At 25.3% G+C, this 26,743-nt stretch overlaps 2 protein-coding genes across 3 annotated transcripts in view; one reads left to right on the forward strand and one right to left on the reverse strand.

The window, feature by feature from the left end:
* LOC129616254 (atrial natriuretic peptide receptor 1) overlaps positions 1–26,743 on the forward strand; it is a 54,366-nt gene that overhangs the window by 23,914 nt on the left and 3,709 nt on the right. The window contains exons 2-8 of one of the 2 annotated variants that reach the window (XM_055531810.1): positions 13,627–14,875; positions 21,279–21,393; positions 22,191–22,335; positions 22,500–22,920; positions 22,985–23,701; positions 23,787–23,942; positions 26,544–26,733. In XM_055531810.1, coding sequence (XP_055387785.1) covers positions 13,972–14,875; positions 21,279–21,393; positions 22,191–22,335; positions 22,500–22,920; positions 22,985–23,701; positions 23,787–23,942; positions 26,544–26,733 — 2,648 coding nt within the window. In that variant the 5' untranslated portion in view covers positions 13,627–13,971. Of the gene's footprint in view, positions 1–13,503; positions 14,876–21,278; positions 21,394–22,190; positions 22,336–22,499; positions 22,921–22,984; positions 23,702–23,786; positions 23,943–26,543; positions 26,734–26,743 lie in introns of both variants that reach the window. The other variant, XM_055531809.1, reaches the window with a different exon arrangement.
* Positions 25,771–26,275, reverse strand: LOC129616255 (cytochrome c-like). Its single transcript, XM_055531811.1, is given in 2 exon segments — positions 25,771–26,062; positions 26,065–26,275. Coding segments are annotated over 2 exon segments (303 nt in total). The 3' UTR covers positions 25,771–25,970.

Consider the following 26,743-nt stretch of genomic DNA (forward strand, 5'->3'; position numbering starts at 1 on the left):
CAGTAATGGCAAATTTTTCGCCCATAGAACAACAAGTTTGTAGAAATATCACAGAGTTCACGTGATCAACTTTATTTTGTCTCATTTTTCTTCAATGTTTTGACAATTGACATGCATCGCTACAAATTGTTTTACAAATTCAACATAATAAATAAAGTTAAATTGAAATAATAATGCATAATTGTGTAAATAAAAAAAATATTTAATTGACACTTAAAAGTTTCATATCGGCAGTTTTTTTCTCTGCTTTACTCCTATGAGGAGCATATATAATTCGTGCCCCAGTTTCGTGTGTCATTGGATTTTGTCATTGGATAAAAAGGTTACACACCCGCCGATTTAATATAATATATCATTAATATAACTTTTTCATATTATTGAAAACTATTATACTCATATATCGATGGAAAGTAGAAATCAAATGAATCATTATTGTCATTATTTTTAATAAAATTGCTATCATTATGATCAATTTTGGATATTCAAAAAATTTCTACAAAATCTTTAGAAAAATAACATTTTGATGAAATACAATTAAGATATTAAACAACATATGGTATATTAACCTTTGCAAAAAAAAACGTAGTCTCAATTTTGAACTTTTCTGAGAAGTTTATTTTAAAATAACATTTTCAAATACATAAATATATATATATATATATATATATATATATATAAGTATGTACAACTAAAGGCCTTGGTATAAAAAATAATTCTACAAAAATAACCTAGAACTTTTTTTTTAAATGAATGAGTATATTGACCGCAATCGTCTGACTATACTGACAAAAATACTTTTAAAGAAGAAAACAATTTTTTTTTAATGATGTAGCAAAATATGATCAATTTTAGAACAATTTTAAGGTATTCACCTGAATAAGATCTCGTGTTTTTTAACAGATTCCAATTACATCATCAAATCTTTTTATAGATTTTTATATTGAAAGACAGGAATAAGAATTTGATGGTTTTTTTATTGTTGAGTTTCAAAAATAGAATGCATTTTTTTGTGATTTTTTCGCGATTTCTTTGCACCATTTTGTAATAATATAGGAACTGACAAAATTCTTAATATTTGATCATAATTTATTTTTTACTAAATTTTTAAATCACACAACCGAAAATAACTCAAATCATAGTATAAAGGAACTCAGATATAAAGTTGTTTAAAATTTTAGTACACAGTTTCATTACTTTATAAATATGTATGTATGTACTAAATTACCCTCAAATCATTTAATTTATAATTGAATTTTAAATGAAAAATGAAAATTATAAAATTCAACTTACATTTCTAGGTAATTTTATTACTAACCGTATAAGGTACGTATTTTGATTAAAAAGAATATAGGTTAAGAAGAACCTGCAGATTATAGATTATTAGATAGACAAATTACTCATAAGCAACAGAATACCAAAAAGAATTTTGTATACATACATAATTCATTTAATAATATTCTACAAAATTCTTGGAAAATTTTTTAATCATTTAATTCCTACTACCATTCTATAAATTACAATCAAACGTGAAAAAAAAAGAAATATTTATGTTAGTCCCGCGGCCACATAACAAAGTTATATTCTTACATATAATACGGCTGATGTTATACTTAAGATTATCCGTCATATTCAACGGCTCGTCAAATTCAAGTTTTTAGAATCTCTACAGTATTTTAAGTGACATGAACTTTTGTATTAGTAAGCTCTTATTCAAAATTTAAATCTTATAAATATGGCTTCGATTTTAGTATAAAAGATTAAAAGAAACTTTATAAAAATTTTATAAAAAGTTGTGCATTTTTTAAAAGAAACAGGATGACGTGAGTTATTAAATATGCTAAATCATATATACATGCATACATATGTAAATGTTAAACTAAATAGCAATTAATCTTTTGAATGTAGGTGGAAGTTTTAATTACAACCTAAACATTAAATAAATATGTTTATATACATACAATGTACATATGTATGTATGTTAATATAAACTTGTTCAACAATATTTACATTTCATTGAGTATAATGAATGCAACGTACTTCTTATTTCAAATTTGTTATATGTATTTATAAAAAATTCTTTATAATCATAAATTTCATATGAATTAACTAGACATTCAGACTGCTACTAAACAAATTAAAAAATGTGACTTATTAACATACAAACTTGTTTTACATTCAACAGTGAATGCGTACTGCTTAATATACATAAGTAATAGAAACAAAATGTTTTATGAACTTTCAATCAATGATTTTCTAGCTTGGCCACAGTTCATGCCAAAATTCATATTTCATTATTGTTCGTGTTTTTTTCCTAAAATTAATTTGTGTCTGTGACTAAATGGTACACTTTAAACATTAAAAAAAACAGGTAAACACATTCGATATTAACAACAATCCAATTCTCTACTTCAAAATTATAATGCAGTAAAACAACTACATATAATGTGTTCAAAATATCATCACTAAAATGCATAAAAGCCAACTTTTTCTTCCCAATGCACACAAATGCACAGATGGTCATGTATGTCTGTATATAAAATTGGGAATTAACATACGAGAATGCGACTGTATGAATGTATTCTTGTGTATGAATGTATGTAGATCACGCTCTAAGTGGATGACTTGTTCGTAGCGTAATATTCATGTTAATTTAAATATTATTAAACAATAAATTAATTTATCATAAACAATTTTAAATGAGTCTGCTACTTTAACGGCATATCTAGTCAGCACAACTCCAACAGTATATCGATAGAAAAGAAAATTTACATTTACAGTTAACATACATACGTCTTTTTTTTAAACACAGGCGTTAATATGTTCTTTGTAAACAAAAAAAACATGAATTTTTTGCAAAATTTCATTTGAAAATTTATTCATATTAATTTTGGATATATGCACAAGTATTTAATTACGTTCTTACATATATGTATATATTATATACATATGTATATGTGTAAGCATATGTATATTCTCATTTATTCTTCATTAATGTGGCCAAAAATTATTATTTATTTATTATTATAATTTTAATGGAAAATATCTTTGTTTGAAAACCGGAACATACTTGAACTTGAATATAATAAAAAAATTATCAATAATGATTTATTATTGTGTATAATATATATACATATGTATAATATTTCGATGTATATTATAAATATATATGTACATATGTATGTACAATAAAAAAATGAAAATAGATAGAGCTGGCCATATCAACTCTTTGGTATCCAAATGAATGGCTATATAAATCTATGAATTAAACAAAAAGAGAAACATGTATAAATACTTCGAATTTAGTTTTTGTCAAGTAAAGCTTTTGTATTAAAAATGCTTTCAGGTAAATTTGATCACATACATATACGATAAAATTAAAACTGAAACGTAACTACCCGAACCACTTCAACCAATTGTTCCAAATTTTTACTATCAAAAATTGTAATTGTATGAAATTGTATGGTAGTAACTCAAAGCATTGGTTATTTCACGCAATTTTTGTAAATTTTGGTGAATTCATTTGTATTAATTACTGTACGTCACAGTAATAGCACAAAAACTAATCAAAATATGTTACTTATATGTAGTTGACCTACTGATCACGCAACTTAAACGCTTGGCGTATAGACAATCAATAAAAATTTGATTACACTCGTATAGTTGCATGTAATTAATTTTCCAACTGCAAACATTTTTTATTATTTTAAATAAAAACTAATTCAAAGTGCTCTCTTTTTAATTAAATTGGTATAATGTCTGGACATGTACATTTGTAAGTATATGCAAATGTAATTATATAAAATCAAATACAACTAGTTCAAATTTTTAAACATTCTCAATTACTTTAATGAAATAATTTTTATTCAATTTTAAATTACTCTGCAAATTAAATTTCTGCCAATAGAATACTATTTCATTTTTTCTTGCTTTATAAACTGGCAATTTTGTTAATAAAATCAAAAAATTCAAATTTGCTTACATTAAACACATGAAAATTTTATACAAATACCTAAACAAAATGCAATTGCCATTGAGAATAAAAAAAGTCATCTGATTTTGTTTCGTATTTGCTTATTTGCTTATCATTATTTAAAATAGAAAATAATGTGCTGATGTGAACCACGCATAACCGACTGCAAGCGTGTTATCTAATTAAGATTATGAAAATGCCTTTTAAACATTTCTTTTCAATTTTAAGGGGGTTGTAAGCTTTTAGTTAACATACCTAGAAAAATGTGAATTAAGCTCTTAGTTTAACTTTATACCATCCGAATTCTCTGAAAAGTTCGTCAGTTACCTCCGGTAGCAAACAACTAAATATTAAATTTTTTAATTTGATTAAAAAATGAAGTAACAAAATCCCGTCAATTGATTCCTTAGATATGATAAAAAACGTTAAATCGGCTCCCGATTCGGTTTATAAACTTTGTGAGTTAATTTTTTTAACACGCTGAATTTAAATCCAACTGCTGGTACCATTTTTACCAGAATTTAGGATATATGGAATATTTTTCTTAAAATTTATCAGTCCTTAAAGTTCCGGAGACCTAACATATTCCAAAAGTTGATCAAACCATTGAGATATAGATTGCACTAGAACAGACTGACTGTCAGACATCTCTCTAAAACAAGTTTATTTATGCTTCCCTCTCACTGAAAATTGCATTTCCGACGATAACTTGACATGTTAAATTCGGTGCAACCACATAGCCTTCCTTATTGTATACAATGCGGTCGGTAAATATACGCAGTTATCAACAGAAAGCACATTTTAATTAAAATTTTTCAAATAAAATAAACATATTACACGCGCCCATCTAGAAAAACTATTAATATTCAAGATATTAAAAGTATATTTAAACATTTCACATACTTACATATATAAAGTGTATATACATATAAGTATATAAGTAAATAAAATAAATTAAATATGTATATTATTATATGTACATGCATGCAGATATGCACATATGTATTTTGTATACACATTAACTGCGCAATGCAATTAATTAGAAATTTATTTCAAAAATTGCAATGCATTAAATTTTCAGTTCCTCCACTCGAGTATATGATTAACCGGAGTAGGTATATAGCAATATCGAAATAGGGTGATCTTTCATTTATGAAAACAAAAATGGATGTTCATGTACATACGTACTTGTAAGGTGGGTGAGACTGAAATTTTAATTTAAAAATTATTAGTTTTTTATTGACACAGAGTTATTGATAAAGGTACTAGACAAATTGTATAATATTTATAACATTTAATAGCATTTTATTATTTCCTATGTAGGCACATTTTCTACATTAACCGACATCTAAACTGACATTAAATTTACTTTATTTCTAGTGAATTTTCACTAATACTTGTCCATGCCAGTTTTTCGTTGAGTCTGTTTTAGACAGAACTCTGTCTTAGACGGAATTTTTTTTGACCCTCCTGGCAAATGCAAATCTTCTCTTAGACAGGCTTTACTGTAACAGTAAAATATAAATGCCGAAACACTTTGTAGTTGAAATTAAATTACCTGTATTCATGTAATTATTACAGATAATGAATGAAAAATTTTTATTATTTTCGGTTCATAAAACCAAATCGGTAAATTTCCAAAATGGATTAACCAATATTTATTGAAATTTTTTTCCTATATACATATGTATACTTACATTTGTATAAGTTTTTTTTTGTCTTCGACACTTATCTACTCTAGATTTATTTAATTTTTAACTCAGTTTATTCTATTCATTAATGATTATTCACACATTCAATGATTATTATTATAACTTAATTTGAAATAAATTATAGGTAAAATAAAGGTGTGAATTTTAATCAAAAATATTAATACTAAAATTCTTGTTTTTTTTTTGTTTTTATAAGCTTTTTCATTGTCAATTCCATTTTCTTACATGAAAATTTCCTGAGGTTTTCAAATTTTAAATTTATAATTACATATTTAAGCAAAAGAAAGAAAAAAGAACAAAAATTGCGGCTCGTTCAATAATTTCTATATCTAATGAATTTCTTATGCTTGTATTTTTGAAATACATACAGTTTAAATTTAAATTCGAAAAAATATATAATTAGATTAATTGGTGCAGTATATTGCAATTAAATATTCAAAAATAACCTTCCTTTAGTTAAAAATATAAATAAATTAACTACTATAAGCAAACTGTACCCATATATCTATACATATTCATATAAATCTTTAAGTGGTATAGATATACTCTCTATATTCTAGATTTTTTAGCAATCACATACTACAAAGGAGAAGTAATTCAAAACAAATTGCTTTTAAATATTGAAATCGCAAAAACCATGCAATGATAGTTTTTTTAATCAACTTCATTTTCAGAACGGCATTACATTTCAAATGAATCTCTTACACACAATTCCAAATACTGTTTAGGTTTGGTTAGGCTGAGGCGGCTACCGTAAGATACACAAATGCCAAATAGGTCCGTTGTGATACCGCTTGATCCACTAAATCCCTCGCCCGCACAAGATCCAGCCCGAGTTTTTCACCGCCGCCTCCTCCTCCTCCTCCTCCTCCATACAGCAACTTCTACAGAGATAATTCGCAGGGCTCCTGGCATGTTTGCCAATAAGGCGACGTTCGAGATGACCTCTATCACAGATCCAGAGTCTCTATGTCAACTCCATTAGAGAGACATCAGATACCTACTGCGACCCAAACCCTAACTTGGGTATAGTCTCTGGTCTTTTTGCATGCAGTTCTGTTCGTCCTTCTGTAATAGGCTTGTTTAATTGCCCCGTCACGTAGCAGTAACTTGTACGTACTAAGAAGCATTCCGAAGTCTTCTTTTTCAGGTAGAACCCCAATAGAGCTCATTCCGGAATATGGAAGGAAATCGCCAAGCCTATGTACTTGGAGTAGACCCCCGGAGAGGACTATTTATGAAATGATATTTTGACATCTTGACATGAATACTAAATATTATAATATTAATGTCAGTCAAAATTCTTTGATTTTCGCTGTTAAAGTTGACTACAGATAATGACTTCATCATAACTAAATTCTTGAGCTCATATACTTCCCCTTTTACTCTTAATCTTTACATGAAAACAAATACTCGTCTAGCACCTATGTATATAAATTAAATAAATTTTAGTATTGTTTTCAAATTTTTAATTATTCCATCCTCCTTAATTAGAAATTCATTTACTTTTGCACACAATAATTATAATAAATAATTATTTAAAATTACAAATAACTGTGATTGTAATGTTAAAGTAGTAAAAGTGCAATAAGAATAATACAAATAGCTCAATGTTTATTTTAAAAGTGAAAAAAAAAAATTATCAAAAACAGAAATTCACAAAAAACCCAACCTTATTTCAATATTTTAGAAATCTGAATAAGGAAGCATGTAAAAGTTAAAAAGAATAAAAAAAATTATACTTAATGTGCGTGCCGGTTTTTTAAAAGTGCTAATTATTATTTCAAATATAATAGACACCGTATGCCTTTTTTTATACTAATTACATAATTTTTTTTTAAATTAAGCGAAAATTGATTGAAAACTTTGCTGATTATATATTTCAATTTTGAAATACATATGTATGTAAATCAATAAAGAAAATATAAATATAAAGTTATATGAAATCTCATATTTGATTTACAATAATGATTCATTGTTGCTTTGAGCTATACACACGTAATTGAATAATATGTTTATCAAATTGCTTCAGTTTTGATCCCTACAAGCCTCAGTTATTCAATTAGATTTTCATAACAAAGGTGCTCTAATTAAATATATCAATCTGAAAATAGGTATTTATTATCGACACAATGTTAACTACAATTAGAATGTTGAATATATACCAGAGTTCGAATTTAAAAAAAAACTATGATCGCCACGCAGACTAATGTTAATGAACTTTGCACTTAAATTTGTTACATTTATAGTTTTTTGTAAAGAAATTTATTCAAAGCCTGTTAATATGTATATATATACATATATATACTTATATAATGTATACTTAATTATAGCGCAACAAAATATCAAATTAATTTATTCTATTACACAGTTTACACTCATATTACACATTTTTTGATCTTATCAATAATAACTAAAAAAAACTTGCATATTGTAGGGGAGTATCTTACTCCAGCTAAAGAAAATGAATGCTCTTTCTAATAAGAAGATGTATTTAATAAAATCTTTACCTTAATAAGGTTTCAAATGCTGTGATGAATGCTGCGTTCTTCCTCCGCATCAGGAAAAAAATGTATGTGCAATTTGCACTCAAATGTCAAATTTCTTTTAGTAAAGTTGGTAAAAAAAGCATTTTGCATCTTGAAAATGAAAATCGGTACTTTAAAAAATAACTCAGAAACTTATTGAGATAAGTTCACCATATTCTTATAAATAATTTAAAATGTTAAGTGTCAGAACCCTATTTAAATGGGATTTGGTCGCGACAGTGGTTCGGGTTCTACAAGTGTGTCCTACAACCTAAAAAATTATTCAGCTATATCCCAGAAATTGACGCTATAATATCGAAATTTCGCACAGGCAAATATATTATTGGGGTTGTTATGTGTGATACAAATCGTTGAAATTTTTTGACTCCAGCTGTCGAACAAATTCAATAGTTATTTTGTCATATACTTAATATATATAAAACTATTGAAGTAACAGTACTGAAATTTTGCGCGGTTATACTGCAATTACTATTTTCGTGCGAACTTATATGTCGATGGGTATTATAAAGTCGCCAATAGGATGATAACTTCGGATATCACAGAATTGACATGATCAACTCCATTTTTTCTCCTTTTTTTTTAAACTTTACGAAACTGTATATGATGATAAAAATAATTTTATCGTAGTAAATTTAAAACCGACGAGAATTTAAAAACATTATGCGCATTTTTTAAATTTTTGCAAAAATCTTTTCAAAAAGTTAAAGCGATCAATTCATAATCTAAAGAAACATGAATAAATTCTTGAATAAATTTTTTTTTTAAATCTTGACCCATAACAATTGCAATAAATTTTTATTCATTATTAAACGTAGTTATGCTTCAAATATTTTCGGCATAATTTTTCGGACTACAGCTAAATCTAAACATAATACAGGCGTCTCATTTGTACTAAAAATAAAAATATTTATTTATGTTTTTTAATTTAATTTTTTTTCTACTTATTTTAGAATAAATTTGCTTCTGTTTTTCTTTTTATTATCGCGTATTCGAATAGAATTTTAATGAAGTTTTAAGCAAAAATTTACACATATGCATATATACTTACATGTGTATGTACATTAAAATTCATAGTGCTTACATATCATCGCATGTCCATTGTATACGTTCTATATAAATGAGCATTAAATTTAATGTATATGTATATGAAGCAGAATACAATGTCTATATATATATATTTATTTATTATTTAAATTTTAAAAGTTTTTGTGGTATCATATTAAATAGCACGTGCTAAATTCATATTTAAAGCATTAAAAAAATTATTTTTGTTAAAAGTTTATTGAATTAAAATCACTTACTTATGCACATATTTATGTAGTAATATTTATATTACACGTATACATACATATAATATACATATATAAATGTAATACATTATTATTATCAAATGATTTTTTTACACTTACATAATAATTTATATTTGAGTATCAAAAATATTTTGTACAATTATTTTAAGACGATTCAAAAAAAAAATCTTTGAATTCTAGCGAAAAAACTTTTTGTTCCTGTGATGAGTGGTGATATAATAATTTACACTGAAAAAAAAAATACTAAAGGTTATTATGCTTATTGTAAAACTCTTCCATTATAATGAATGTCCTCTCAAAAAATTGAGTGACCTTTCTGATATTTAAAATCGAAAAATTACTTTAATAACATTTAAAGTATAGGCAAGTTTTTTCCTTTTATATGAGAATTTCGATACTATAACAATCACACAAACAAAAAGAGAAAAATTCAGATGCGCTTAAGAGTGACATGTACGACAAACGTGTCCGTATATTTTGAAAATTCAAGTAAAATACCAGCGTCTAATTTATGTACATGTTCAAACTACTAATAAGTTGCCAATCTGGAGCACATCTACACTTTCTCGAACAAATGAGTATTGCATTACAATTGTCATTGTATTTCTTGATAATTAGTCTCATTATTTGTACTCAAAAAGAAATTAGGTTTACCAATATAAAATTAATTAAAAAGTTTCAAATCCAGATATTCATTGAATAATGTTATTAAAATTAAATATTAATAAGGAGGATAAAAGCAAATTCTTTTTAGTGAAGTTTCTGTTTTAAAATAGACATTTATGTGTAAGTATATACATATATATATGTACAAATGCACTTATGTAAAACTTTTCTCTCCAAATCCCTGAAATAATCGCTCCGCAAAAGATGAAATTTCTTCTGCGAAATTTACACTCTCCTATTACATTCTTCTTAAAGTTGACATTTCATTCGGATTATTACAGCATTCTCGATATATGTATGTACATATGTAAATCTGAATTCTTTTATTTTCTTTCTATGATGTATATAGCTATTGTTTACTTTCTAATTATTAAACAAGATTCTTATACATGTTATAGTTTTTTTTCTCTGTTGTTTCTTCTATAATTTTTCAAAAAATTTATCAAATATTTCCCGGTCCGTCTAGGTTCACTTTCTTCTAAAATTTGTTTTGATTTTCTTGACAATGAAAATATAATATGTGTCATTATAATCAACAAAAGAAAAATATAATATTAGTATTGAGGAAAAAAAAATTCAGGAAAAACTCAATTTTTCTATAGTCAACTAGATTATTTTTATTCTGAAATTAAAATATTCGCCATAATATCTAAAAATACTTTTAAATAAGCAAAAATATAGCACAAAAATTCAAAGAAAACAACATAAAAAAAAACAAATTTTTATCTCCTTCAAAGTTTATTTTTGTAGATTAATATCTTGCTTTTTATTTATTGAAAAAAAAACATTTGATGCTTTCAAAACACTCTATGATTTTTTTACTTTTACCTCATATTTTATACAAAATTTTATTTGATTTGATCATAAATTTTGAAAAATGAATAAACAATTATTTATAATACACACAATAAAATTCTTCATGGGAGATCAAAATCGAAGAAAAAACTGAAATGTTCCTACTCTTAGAAAAAAAAGTATATACTCGTAACAGGAAAAACAAAACAAGAGCGATTTTTCGCGGCGAAACATAAAAATTCACATGAAATACACATATGTTTTTAAATGGAACTGCCAAGAACTAAGCGAAATTACTAATACGAATTTACCCTTGTTTATATAAGAATGATAATGTACTGAAGAGGTGATTTAGCCACTTCTCTATTCTGTGTTAACATATGAAATTTTTCGCCGTTTTACACTTTCGTTCTGTTTTTACACTAAATCAAATTACAGAATGAGTAAAAATGTTAAATTTTATGATCTACATTCTACATACATACACTTCCTTTAGTAGAGTCCGAAACCCAAAAATTAAGAGACAAAAATTTTAAACAATAAATGGGAATTACGGATAAGAGACCTTCCGTGGATATCGGGCATCTAATATTAATTAAGTAATAACATGGAAATTCCTAAAAAAACTTTTAAAGGTTAAATTTAAACGATATTTTATTTTTAATTAAAAAATTACTTCAACCTTTTATGGTTTTAAAGAATTATTAATTGCAATCAAATTTTTATCACTAAATTAAAAAAATAAACATTTTTAAAAATTTTATGAGTATTATGACCAAAACCATAATCACATTTTAAACCCACTATATGCATATATCTTGATAATAATTAATAAATAATTTGTATATGTATGTGTTTGCATGCAAAGACCCCTACACATACAATGAACCAAAGTCCTTAGAGCGTAATATTTTTCAACAATTTTTATTTAAAAATAAATAATGCAACTTTTGCGTAATTTAATTATTTTGTTAAAAACCAACAAATAAGTTTTTTTTTTTCATAAAATTAAATTGAAATTTTGCAACTTTTTAATATAATCATGTTCCGGATTAATTTACTGAAAAAATTATGCTAATTTAATTTCGACATTTTTCTTTTAAATTTTTTAATAATTTTAATAAATTATGTATAATTTATTTATTTGTATAGTGTAAAGATTTATAATTTAATATATTACTTATATATACATATGTATATTAAAATTGAGATATGATTACCAAGACACTGTATGAATCTTATTTTAAATGCAACATGGTTTTACTAATTCAGAACTATTAATATTGATCTTTTATTTAAACTTAAATTATTATTGAATTAGGTAGATAATCGAAAGTAAATAATTATTATAAAAGCTACGCTTTGCTTTATACAGAAAAATTCTAATTTTAACGTCTGATCTGCACAATAAGAACTATACGAATACTGACATTTGACATTTTTGAAGTTTTGACTAATGACAGCTTATTTTTAGAATGAATTTTAGCAAAATCTTCGTGGTCAACCTATTTCTCGACAATACTGAGCATATGGCATTTAATTGAGTTTACTTAAAACTTCATTCAGATCGATTCAATTTGCTTTAAGTAAAACTGGTATACACAACTATGTATGTAGTTTAGAAAATTGGAAAAGTAAAATAAAAGGTTCTTATATCATTTAACCAAATGATTATTATTTTTATATTATATTGAAATGAATTTTTTATAATTATATACATGAGTGGCTTAAAATAAAGAGAATAATAATTTATAAAATCTAATTGACCTAAAAATTTCCAATAATGCGAAAATCATATTGATTTTATATAAAAATCGAGTGGCTCTTGTAAAAAAATTTTTATTTTAAAGTAATAATTAATTTTTCTTTGATATTTATCTGAAGTGTATTGTAATTAAGTTAATAATTATTATTCATACTTAAATATATTATAAAAAATATTGAAGGATTTGAAAATGAAATTACATACTTTTTAATAAAATTAATATTTCGATTTCGAATACTTGTATAGTATTACATAGTAATATGTAGAAATGAATGGTCTAACGCACTACTGTAGGAGTTTTCTAATTATTTTTTCTAAATGCACAGTATTAAATGAAAATTAAAAGTCATGAAAAATTTTATCTATACTGTAAAAAGACATTGTAGATTCAGATCGAAATAAAGAACAGACCTTGAAAATGTGTCAAAATATTTCTATTCAATTATCATTCGGGAAAGTGATTTCAACAATTTATTTTAATTTTAGGTGCTTACATAATACGGTCTTAATGTAAATTTCAAAGCAAACCATATTGGCAAAACTTGAACATTTGTAAATTAAATTTTTAATGTAATCATTTCTCAGTCATAAAGTCACGTCACTGTTATTGATTACACAAATTTAAATGTACAATGAAACGCTTTATTTGCCGGGGAACCTTTACACTTTTACAATACGAATGTACGTACATACATTCAACATAAATTTTCTTATATCGTTTTTATCCTACACATAGCCTTCATCATTATAACACTGAATTTATTCAAGCCGTTTTATTAATGTGTTCAAAGTATTAATGATAATTAAAATTTATGTAAAATTAATGCAAAAATAATTTATGTATATGAAAATTCAATAGATTTAAACGGAAAATTACTTGAATATTTTGAGTACGTTGAATTATTGAAGGAAAATGAAAATGAAATAAAAATAAATATAACGTGAAACTTATTGAAACTAAATGGAAAAAAATTAATTAGAATTATACATGTATGTGTATAAAATAAAAATATTAAAAATAAATAAAACAAGTGAAATTCACAATATTCAGAATTTGATAAGAGTGAAATAAAAGCAAAACACTAAAATATGAAGTGTTTCATTATATCAAAGAAGAGAAAAGTTAAAATTTATTTTAAATTTATTTATCAAAAATAAAAATTAACTCAAAAAAAATAAATAAATAACAGAAAATATTAAAAAAATGAATTTCGAATTTAAACTCGAATTCATTATATTTTATTTGATCTCATCATCATCATTATTTTTAACATCATCCAAACGAACACGGTCTAAAGATCGCAGTTTATTGACACAAGTTAATCAAACTTACAGTCCAACAAATGATATATATAATTACAAAAGCTATAATAAAATAAATAATAATTATAATAATAATGATATAAATTCAATGAAATATAATATAAATAATGTTAATAATAACAATAATGATTATAGTATAAAAAATGAGTTACCAATTGTTAATTTAGTATTTGTTATATTACTGACATATGATGAAATCGATAATGCTAATGATTGTATAATGTCAAATGTTATGCCAACAATTGAATTGGCAATTATAAAAATTCAAGAAAATAGTGATTTAGTATATAAACCAAATGTAACTGTTATTGCACGTGATACATTTTGTCAATCAACATTTGGTGGTATCGGTCTATTTGAAATTTATTCACAATATCCAACAATAAATGTTATATTTGGTTTATCATGTGAATATGTATTAGCACCGATATCACGTTATGCTGGTGTTTGGGAAATACCAGTTATAAGTACATCTGGACGTGCAATATCATTTAATGTTAAAGAAAATCATTATGATACATTAACACGTATGATGGGTAGTTCCGATATGGCTGGTAATGCTGTGAAATTATTATTAAATCATTATAATTGGACAATAACAGCTATATTAGGTCAAAATATTATTAAAGATCCAACAAAAACTGGTAATTCAGTTTGTTATTTTTGTTTGGGTGCTGTTAAACATACATTAGGTGATATGTCACTTGTTAATGAATTTTATAATACACAAATGGATAAGGATAATGCAACAAAATATTTACAACGATTTTCAAAATTTACAAGAGGTAAGTGTATTTTTAATGAATAATTATAATGGTTAAATAAGAAACAACCACAGTAACATAAATTATGAATGTCAAATTTTAATTGTAAATTCGATTAAGCTAAACTAAACCTTAAAAATAAAGAAATAGTTAAAACTCCTATAAGTAAACTCGGTCATATTTTTACAATAGCTATGTTTTTATTAAAGATTCGATTGCATTGTATTAATATGCAAGGATCTTGCTTGCTTTAATTTTTTCAATAAACAACATGTCCTTTATTCAACTAACTAAATGACTTTTTGGAACACAAGTAGTCTACAGAGCACTATTATTAGCACTTTTATTATTTTTTATAATAAAAGCTTTATATATGTACATACATACATATAATTAGTACAGCTTGTTCATCCACCACTTGCTTCATAAGTAAGTTTCAAAAATGTATATAATAATCAGAAAATATAAGTACATATTTGAAAATTTCATAGTTTTTTAATTTAATTACTAAAAATAATTGTATTTAATTAATAATTGATTACTTGTATGAATAATTGTAACAAATTAAGAATTCACGAAACTTCTTTTCGATTATCTTTGTTCACGGTTTAATCTTACTACCATTTAATGCCAAAACTTTTAATAACTTTCTAATTAAAAGTTTATCGTGAATAAAAAATAAATTTAAAAAGTAAAATAACTATAATTGAAGCTGACATAAATGAAAATTTTGTAAGTGAATTTACTTACTACCATACCGTACATTGCAGTTCCACTAAAACAAAAAATTACAAGTCAATGAACACAAAAATATAGTTTTGATTTATCAATAGTTACGAAAACGTTCAAGCATAGTGGTTTTTTAAAGAATATATTAAATGAACATGTCCATGTGACATGAGTATTAACTCGGACGTACACGCGTGATATCTATAAAAATCACACCATTGGCGCTCCAATCGGCTCATGTCACATCCAAATTGGTTTGGAGTTGTGTGCTCGCACTGGTGGAGTTTGCATCAACAAACAGGGTAACGCTTATTTGATTGCCGGAGTACAGGAGCAACGAGACTGTCAATGTCTGCCATTAGGAACAGAACATTGGCTTTCTGCTTAAGGGGAAATTAAACCTTCACTGGGAGGCTACTGGAGATATCATAATGCGAAGCTGTTATGGGGATGCACAAACGTCTTAAACTGGACTCCCCTATGTGTAGATTCTGCCGGAACGAATTTGTGTGAAAGTCCTGGTCTGGCCATCAGGAGGCGCGAATGGTTTGGGTGGTACTTTCTCAATGTTGGTTAGCTCACGTCCAACTCCCTGAAAGATATCTCCGCATATTTATTTGGAGCGGAGGGTTATAAATGGAATATGGAAGAGCTACAATAAGTCATGTGTGGCTGCGGCGATCGAAGAGGACGAGTTCCTTTGCCCATATCTATCTTCAGTACAATCAATCGACTAATCGAAAATATTAACCACACAGTTGTCCTTCTATTTACATGCACAATATATATACACAATTTACAATGGAAACGAATGAGAGTTTCTACTCATTTATATAATTAATATAAATATTTATTTAATATATTTATGTCAATGTAATATAAAAGATTTTATAATAATTTAATTAAATTTAATTTAAATTTGACATTGTGTAAAAATTTTGTAGCACCAACTTGTCTAATAAAGAAATATTTGCTATACATACATATATATATACATAGATTCGTTAAAATAGTATTAATGTATAAAAAAATAAATTTTTGCTTGTAAGTATTGCACTGAAAGCATATATGTAAGTACAAAGTTTTTTTTGGCAAGATTTTTGCCTTATATTTAACTGCACCTCATGTCAAGATAAACAAGCGTGTATGTATTTAAACATTTTTTTTATTCCATTAATGTAAAGAATTTTAAAGATTAAATAATGAATAAATTTTAAAAACAATTGCATTCCGTTCGAAAGCAAAGCAAAATTCAAAAAATTTAAATAACCTAAGTATTAGAATTTATTGAGTAATTTTTCAAAATTCTGAAGAAAAACAAAATTTTATTTTTATTGAAATAGTATAAGGTGCCTCTTTTACTTAGATGGTACATACTTACTAAATGAGCAGCACATACTGTTCTGTCCTTTTAAAAAGTATTTGAATCTTTAAAATTGATCGTGCAATTTGCACTTGTGCCGTCGGTTGTTAATATTATACCTTATTTCTTCAAAATTTTGCGACAAGTTGATTTTAAGAAACAAATCTGTTATACTAGTCACTATAAGGTCATAAGATTTGAAACCTTTCTTTTAAGGGTTTGTGAGTCTACTGATATACCCTTTAAAATATACATATATCTACATGTACGTACATATTTGTTGTGCTTATTAGCACATTTTGAAATATTTTTGATTCAAAAATGTTTTGCACTTAACTTTTATATTTATCTAGTCACCATATACTAATTATAATATATTAAATAGTATGCAAATAGTATGTCAAAACAGTATGCAACTCAAACATTAATGCAACACTTTTTAAAAAGAATTGAGATCTAAAATATTCTTATTATATTTTTAATCTTTTTCGAAATTTAATATAATATGTATATACATAAGTACTGTTTCTATTTTAAGGTGAAAACAGAACAAGAACGATTTTCGGCGGCGAAATGTCAAAATTCATATATAATACACATAAATGAATGGACTGTTTAGAATGAAACGAAATTACAGTCGCGAATATGACTGATAGCTAGCAGTTTTTTTTGGCGTCGTCTATTTCCATGTGTGTTTGACGCTGTTTTTCTGTGTTAAAAATGGAAAAAGTATGCCGTCGCTTTACATCGCATTGGTTCTATTTCTTCACTCAGATACTCCTACTGTTCTATTTTCATTATCAATTTTAATTGTTATGGTCACTCCGATTTCCTTATAAATAAATAAATATTTTAAGTTTTCGCATAGATCAAAGGAAAGCATTAAAATAAAAATATTTAAAAAAATTTTTTAAAAAACATTATTAAAGGTTAGCGGAAAATGGTAGAAAGGTATTTCCTAAAAAATTTATCAATATGTTTTGAAAAAGTTTATAACTAAATTTGAAAACAAATTTGTACAACGCTATTATGGATATTGTTATTTTAATTTATGACGCAAGCACTTATAAGAATGTAAAATCGTTATGCAAATTTAAAATGCAATACAAACAGTCAGAAATTAATATTAGAATTATTTTCTGAAAACTGAAAAATAATATTGAATCAGTTTTAAATTGCTCAATAATTTTTAAAAAAATATTACTTTTGATTTCATGGAAGCTTCATGTTGAACTGGAAGAATTCTTCTCATTCTACACAAATTCTTATTAAAAAATAAAAATACTTACTGGTACAGGTACAGCAACTGTTAATTTATCTTTTAACATATATTTATGTACATATATTGTTATTTTAAATGCTCAATTCGATTTCAAAAGAGTCTAATCTTTGTTCTTTTATCATAATAATAATAATTTCGAATTTCGTAACATTTTATTTAAATAACGCGACCTTTAAGGTCATTATCGGAACATTTCCCATAAAAAAAATCAAATAAAAACAAAAAAGTTGTTCAAAGCCATTAAAAAAATAATTAGTTAACATTTAAAACAAAAAAATCTTATACTTAAGTATTAATAAAGGTTTGCATTGTACAGTATAATATGGCTACGGGCCCCAATAAGATTCAGGTGAAAAACAAGATCAAAACAAGCTTTTAATAACAATTTTTTTTCCATATTATGAATATAAGCTTTTTATATGAAACATCGATTTATAACATTACTCAAAATGTGGTAATTTAACAGAAACCACATAAGCATTTAAAAGTGAGACTTCATAATATGCTTGACTATACTTATAGTGAATTTTAGGAAATCCCTTACAATAATTACTTCTTTAATTTCAAACAAATTTTAACATATTTTCAAAAAATCTGTTTGCCTGTGCTTCTGCTCCTCAATTTACGAAACTTTTATTAATTGAGGAGAGGTAAAAATTTCAAATAAATAAACTTTCTCTTTAAATCAATTCACTCACAGTTTTAAACAGTTATAACTCTTCAAAATCGTGAAAATGAAAGGCGTTTTGGACAGGTTGCTGTATCAAAACCACATCTCGCCCCTTTCTATTGCCTTACGAATTTTGAAAAACGTAATTTTTGTAATTTTCCGCCTCCTATTTTCATTTTATAAAGGCACCTTTATAAAAGTATTTTCATTTTATAAAAGTATAACATTTTATGTCAATCAAATTTGAATAAAATGTAATTTGAAATATTTTATTTATGAATATTTTTTAAGTAAAACCCATGAACCCACGTTGTACGAAATTAAAACATGTCGTTTCACTTCATTTACCACTTTGTTTTGGTATTATTTGTAGAGATGATACTGTTTAACAAAATGTTCGGCAGGACATTAATTACCACTTTTTTTTTTAATCTTTTAACTTTTTTTAATTTTTTTGCTCATATCTCGTTCATTTAGAATTCGGGAAAGTTCATTAAAGTTATTAATCACTTTTTTTTCACAATAAAGAAATATTGTATTTTAAACTCTAACCATCGTTTTGTATAAACAATGTATACTAATTGTATATAAGAACTTATACTATACTTATACATATATCTACATACATATGTTAATATATGCACGGTTAGTGTATTTATAGCTGAAATTAAATAAATGATTTATTAATTAATTTAGAAAATAAACAAAGACCTTAATATCTATCGTAACATCTTAAAAAAGTTATGTTTTATATTTAGAAACCAAATTTTTTCATTTTCATTTAATAACAAACTATTTAATTATGTTATGTGCACTATGACACTTTTAGCAAGCTAACGCTTTTTTAAATTTTTAGGTACTTACGTCAAAATTAAAAATAAAGAATCAAATACTGTATGTTCAAGTCACTGTCACTTTGACGTGATTTAGAAAATTATCTTTTAAAAATCCTAAAGCGCGCAGCAGCAAAATTATTTTTTTAATATTGTAAAACTAAGAAATCTAATATTTTGTATTTATAGCCACATAGGTGGTATTTATATAAGGTGTAATTAACTTTTTATTGTTATCATAATTTGAATTTTATAAAATGAACTTTTCAACTTCATAGAATAAACAAATGATAATAAAAGTGTTTGAGTGATAATGTTGAGTTTTGTTACAGAAATATTTCTTATTGGATTTTTTTCATTTATTTATTTATATACGTATTTATTTAATAATTTTGTATTGATGATATTATTAAAAAAGAAATTTTTCTTCAGATTTTCCATAATTGCCTTCTCAAATGAGTCTTTTTTAAACAATAGTTTAAATAGTTTAATTGTTCCTACATCAAAGTGTTAAAATCTCAGCTGACGCGTTTAAAAACATTCGGAAAATACATATGTATACTCGTATATGCGTTTCTGCAATTTTCATATATTTTGAAAGGAACATATTCGTGTTTTTTCGAAAGCTCATTCATTTGGATTTTCTTATGTGTAATATAATATCTCTATTATTTCTTAGTTTCTTCTATATCAAACAAGATCCGAAACCATTTTGATATTTAAAATAAGTGTTTTGAAAAAAAACAATTTTCGTTTTTAAATGAGATATTCAGATCAAAGTAAACTGAACTGATCAATTCAGACCTATAAATTGTTATTAAATGTCCCTATTTCTCTTAAAAGAATTTTACTCCAATTTCATCCTGATGATATCTATGCAAATGTAAGTACATATGTATATCAAGGTATGGTATTTATCTTTGAGTCTGTAAAACGCCTATAGCTTATTTGGGAATGAAAGGATATTTTTCCTACAGTTTATAATAAACCCAGATTTCCAAAAAAAAACTATTCACTAAACTAGCTTTGTTACCCCACATTTATATATCTGAATGTATAATTTTATGTAATTTTATACTGAGAAAATTTTCTAAACTACTTAATTTAAAAAATTCAAAATAAAATTTAGCAAAAATGCTACTATAAACCTTATATAACTATAAAATATGAATCTATCCCAGTGTTATGTATTTATTTTTATACAAAAAAAAAACAACATTTTTAAATTACTATAATTAACTTAATTTTATTTTAGGTGAATTCTAAAATTGTAAATTGTAACAATTTTAAAGCAAAAGAAATAACAAGAAAATAATAGGAAAATTTTCTTTTATTATTTAATAACTTATAATGAATGCAACCCCCAACTAGGTTGATAATCAAAATGAATGCAAGAAAGTAATAAACATATTTCTGATTTTGCATAACGTATACATAAATTTACTCAAATGTTGCCAATTATATCTATATAATAAGTATAAGTAGTTATTTTATGCAATATTTTCGTCATAAATTATTTACCTTGAGTTGTTTTCTTTTTTTTACAGTTGTAATTATGTGCGCTGACCCAGAGTCTATTAGAGAAATATTATTAGTAGCTGAGGAATTAAATATGATTGATAGCGGAGAATATGTCTTCATTAACATTGAGTTATTTTCCAGGTAAGTTTACGTAAATAAATACAAGTTATTTCATACATAATAAAATAGACTGGTCTAGTATAAAACTTGAAAAAGCTTTGAAAAAGAAAACAGTGAAAAAAAACTTTTAAAAACTTTATATGTACTATGTAAATAGGCGATAAACGTCAAATTTTAAAATATTTTTGTGTTATACAGAAACCCAAAATTTGGGTTTTGGATTACTCGTATAAAAGTATGAAACTTAGAAAAAGTCATTTGGTTTATTTTATTTTTTATAAAAAAAAAAATAAATTTAAAAAACAAATTTGAATAAAAAATTGTCGTTGATGAAAAAATCTTATTCGACAATAAAAAAAAAAAACCTTCTGACATAACCAAGAAAAACATACATATGTTTTGACAGCTCTAAGATTTTAAAAGTTTTTAAAACACTGAATTTTACTTTACAAAACTTGAAAAAACTTTAAACATTTAGAAAATGAAAACGTCATCATTTTCTCTCAATTTTGTTCCGGATATGTTATATGTAATTAGTATTTATGTATGGATATTACTACACATACAATATTAAAAATATGATGCATAACATCGACGGCTGACAGAAATACTATTAAAATATACTTTATAAAAATACTATAATATTTTTGTCAAGATAACATTGCAATTGAAGCTACATACTTCATTAAAATCATCAGTTTTCTCAAAATAATTGCAAATTTAAAACAAAAATAACTCGTACTAACTTTCTCTTAGTTCTTTAAATGATTTTTGCAATACCCACAAATTTTATTTTCAATTTTTGTTTTTATTTATAGAGTCCCGCAAGGTAAGGCACAACCCTGGTTTAATGCAAATGATACTCAAGAAAACAATGAAAGAGCGAAAAAAGCATTTTCTGCACTTTTAACTGTTTCTCCAAAACAACCAGATAACGATGAATATACTAAGTTCTCTGAGGAGGTAAATACTTAGACCCTAGCAATGATACCTATGTTTTCGTTTTATTTTACATTTTTCTTAAACTTGGAAGGATTAATTTTTTTATTGATGTTTTTTTAGTAAAAAGCATAAATACTAATACAAAACTAACATATTTTTCCAAATTTTTCCTCGGTTCAATTTAGATCAAATCAATAGCAACAAAAAAGTATAACAAAACTTATGAACCAGATGAATCAATTTCAACTTTTGTCACATCATTTTATGATGCAGTGCTATTATATGCAACAGCATTGAATGAAAGTGTCACTGAAAATGTTGAAACAATATATCATCCAATTAATGGCAGTGATATGGTAAGACGTATGTGGAATCGTACATTTGAAGGCATTACCGGTAAAATCCAAATTGATTCAAATGGAGATCGTGTTACAACGTATGCTCTATTAGATATGAATCCTGAAACAGGATATTTTGAAATTGTTGCGAATTTCTCTGATAATCAATTACAATTTGTTGAGGGTAAAACAATTCATTGGGCTGGTGGTAGAACAGAAGCTCCACCTGATAAACCAAAATGTGGTTTCGATGGTTCTTTATGTGCTCGTAAGTATAATTAAAATCTTTAAATCACACAAATAAAAAATATTTTTATTTTTAAATATTTAAGCTCCACCAATTTATGCAATACTATCAGTTGTACTTGGGATATCGGTTATAGTTTTAATAATAGTTTCTTTCATTGGTTTTCGTTATTATAAAAATGAAGCTGAAATTAATTCTATGACATGGAAAGTAAATCATAATGAAGTTTTGCCATGCGAAACAAACGAACGCCATACAAGAACAGGTTCAATGCATTCTTTAGCAAAACGGGGCAGTCAACTAACAATATATTCAGAAGAAGTATCATTACCTGGTGATCGTCAATTATACATACCAATTGCATTCTATCGTGGTTGTAAAGTTGCTATCAAATATATTAATGAAACCAATGTTAATTTAAATCGTCCACTTATGTTAGAATTAAAACGAATGAAAGATATACAACATGAGCATTTAGTAAAATTTTTTGGTGCATGTTTAGATCCACCAAAATGTTTTCTTTTAACAGAATATTGTCCTAAAGGTTCCCTTCAAGATATTTTGGAAAATGAACAAATTCAACTAGATTGGATGTTTAAATTATCTTTAATGCATGATATTGTACGTGGAATGCATTTTCTACATTGTTCTGAAATAAGATCTCATGGAAATTTAAAATCTTCAAATTGTGTAGTAGATTCGCGTTTTGTTCTTAAAATCTGTGATTTTGGTTTACATCAATTAAGAAAAGCCAGTATAGAAGATGATGAAGAGAATTGTAATAGTTATGCTTATTGGAAGAGTAAGTCAATTTGTACTTTAAAAATAAATTCATAAATTGTTTGTGTATTTGGAGAAAAATTTGTTTATATTTCTTTCTTTAATAGGATTACTTTGGACTGCACCTGAATTATTAAGAATGCAAAATACACCAAGAGAGGGTACACAAAAAGGTGACGTGTATTCATTTGGTATAATTGTACATGAAATTGTTACAAGACAGGGTACATTTTATTTAGGATCAAATGATAAGTCACCAAAAGGTAAATTTACTAATAAGGATATTTTATAATTATACAAAAGACCATGGTGAAAAATGCTAAGATATTGATAAAGATAAAACATATATCAGTTTTGATAGTTTTCTTACACTTTTAAACTAAAGTTATAAAATTATTATATTGATTCAAATATGCTATGAAGCATTATATGTGCTTTTAAGCGACGAATTAAATTTCCTGTTGAAATTCTGCTTTATCTCATCGTCATGCTTTTACAAAATATACTTAACTTTGATTAAAAAGTCAACAATCAGATTATAACCAAGAAATACATAAGTAAAAATACAAAATCAATCAATTAAAAATTAATCAGAAACCCAATGTCATTTTAAATTTTCATTTACATATTACATGTAGTTTTTATTTAGAGCAAGAAAAATCTTAGAAATTTCTCTTTCTTAGAAATTTCTGAGAATTCGTAAAGATTTTATTCCTAAAATTTATTGTACCGATTTCACTTTTTATTTGATAAAAAATACAATTTTATTGTAATAAAACTCATGGCAAATAAATCTGTGCGTCAAATTTATAAAGTTCTTTAGGAAAATGCATATAAAATTAGAAAGAACACTCATATATGCCCCTAAATTAAAAAGAAAATTGAAAAACAACTCCCGAAGAAGAAAGTTTGATGACATTTTTTCGAATAATTATATGGGTTTACCAAAAATGGTCATTCAACGTCACTATTGTCATCATCATAAACATCACTACAATCGTCGTGAAAAAGAATTTTATTTACGCCTCCATGTCCAACATTCAAGTTCATTTTGTGAGCTAAATTCAAGTAACTATAAAACACTTTTTAATTAATTTAATGTTATGCAAAATTGCATTTGCCAAATTTTTGTAACTTCACCCCACCATTAATAATAAAATCCACAATTATAATAATATGCTTTAGTAATTTAATATTAAAAAGACAAATCAATTCAGAATTTAATCCAGAATGATTTGATATTACAATTTTTTAATTATACAATTAATTAAACTTAATTATTTATTTAGCTAAGTTTTATTATTAAATTGTATATTAATCATTGCAATTCAATTTTATAAAATGAAATTTTTACTTCTCAACTAAATAAGAAAATTAAATTAAATAAGAAAATTTAATTGAAATTTATTTTAAGAACATAAAAAATTAACTGATTGGGAAATAATTAATGCCGAGTCAAATGTTAATTGTGAGAGGAAAAATAAAATTGGTTGGAATCCAACAAGTCGTATTCAATGGCTCCGTGATTTAGAAAATGAAAAATCTATTAAATTAAAACGATTAAATTGCAGGATATCGCTTAATGAAAGAAACATAAAAAGGAAAAATAATAAAAACTATGAAAAATTGAAGAATGGAAATTTTTGTACTTGTTGCTTGATTCCTTTTATTTCACTTTGTAAATAACGAACCATTTATTTAAGTTAGAAAGAAATAATCTAAATTAAAGCTACGATAACCCGGCTTTGAATTTTTTGTGCATACTTCCAAAGTAATTTTTTTTTTAAAATCAATTAAAATCTTTAAACTGAGCTACATTTCGAAAAAACAATAAAATTTAAACCAACTTATATTTTATTATATTTGATTTTGCTTCAGGTTGTATTTTGTTAAAATAAACGACTTTTTAATCAACGATAAAACAAACAAGAAAGCGTAAGTCCGAAGGGTTTTTTTGATAGTCCACTGCGTCTCAATGTGATAAGAATATGGGTATAATATGGATATGATATAATATGTTCTAACCCAAATGCTTTTAATAAAGTCAAATGTAAAGACCAACTTTTCTTGAAAAAAAACTTTAGGGAAATTAAGTAACATCACATTGGAACCTATTATGTATCCAATATTTTTGAATGGGTTTCGGCCTATGTGTAGTTGTCTCTATTGTATTTTATCAGAAGAGTAAAAAAAAATTGATAATATTATTGACATCAAAAATTTGCATATGAACGCCTTCAACCTTAAAATTAAAAAAAAGAATAATTTGGTTTTATAGTTTTAAATTTAATTTATATTCTCTTTAAATATTCAATTAAATCTTTACGTTCTTCGGCTTTTTTAATACCAGTAAAAACCATTTTTGTTCCAGGAATATATTTTTTGGATTTTCTAAATATTCGAATAAAGTCTTATCATTCCAAGTAGTATTTTTTGATTTATTTGCATCTGAGTATGCAAAACCAGTTGTCATACCAGTTTTTATTCCAAGAATACCACTTAAATTTGGTCCAACTTTATTTTTACCATCTTTTTCAACTGTGCGACATTGAGCACATTTTTGAATAAAAATTTTTTTACCATTTTCTGCTGACATATTTTTCTTTCCATTTGTTTGATTCTGCTTTTTTATAAATTTAATTTGACTTTGAATATTGAAATTTAAATTATAAAAATACCATTCATAAAAATGTAAAAATTTAAAAGTAACGTACATATTCAATTTTAAAAGTTTTATATTTACTAATTTCCAAGTTTCTAAGAAACCTTACAAACGGTTAGCTGGTCTTCTTGAAATGATAATATGAACTTTAAAACAATCTTCATATAAAAAATTTTTTTTATTTTCTTTTTTTCTCACACAGAAATTATCGAATTGGTGACATTGGGACCTTCTTCAGCTAAACAACCGTCACAACCATTTAGACCATACATTGATGAAAGTGAAAATACGTATGACGATATTGATCAAATAATGGTAAAATGTTGGGCAGAAGATCCATTTGATCGTCCAGATTTCGGAAGCCTAAAATCTACTATCCGAAGAATTAACAAGTATAAATAA

Source organism: Condylostylus longicornis, unplaced genomic scaffold (genome assembly GCF_029603195.1).
Source record: "Condylostylus longicornis isolate FDR11 unplaced genomic scaffold, ASM2960319v2 ptg000163l, whole genome shotgun sequence".
In the NCBI taxonomy this organism is placed as follows: domain Eukaryota; kingdom Metazoa; phylum Arthropoda; class Insecta; order Diptera; family Dolichopodidae; genus Condylostylus; species Condylostylus longicornis.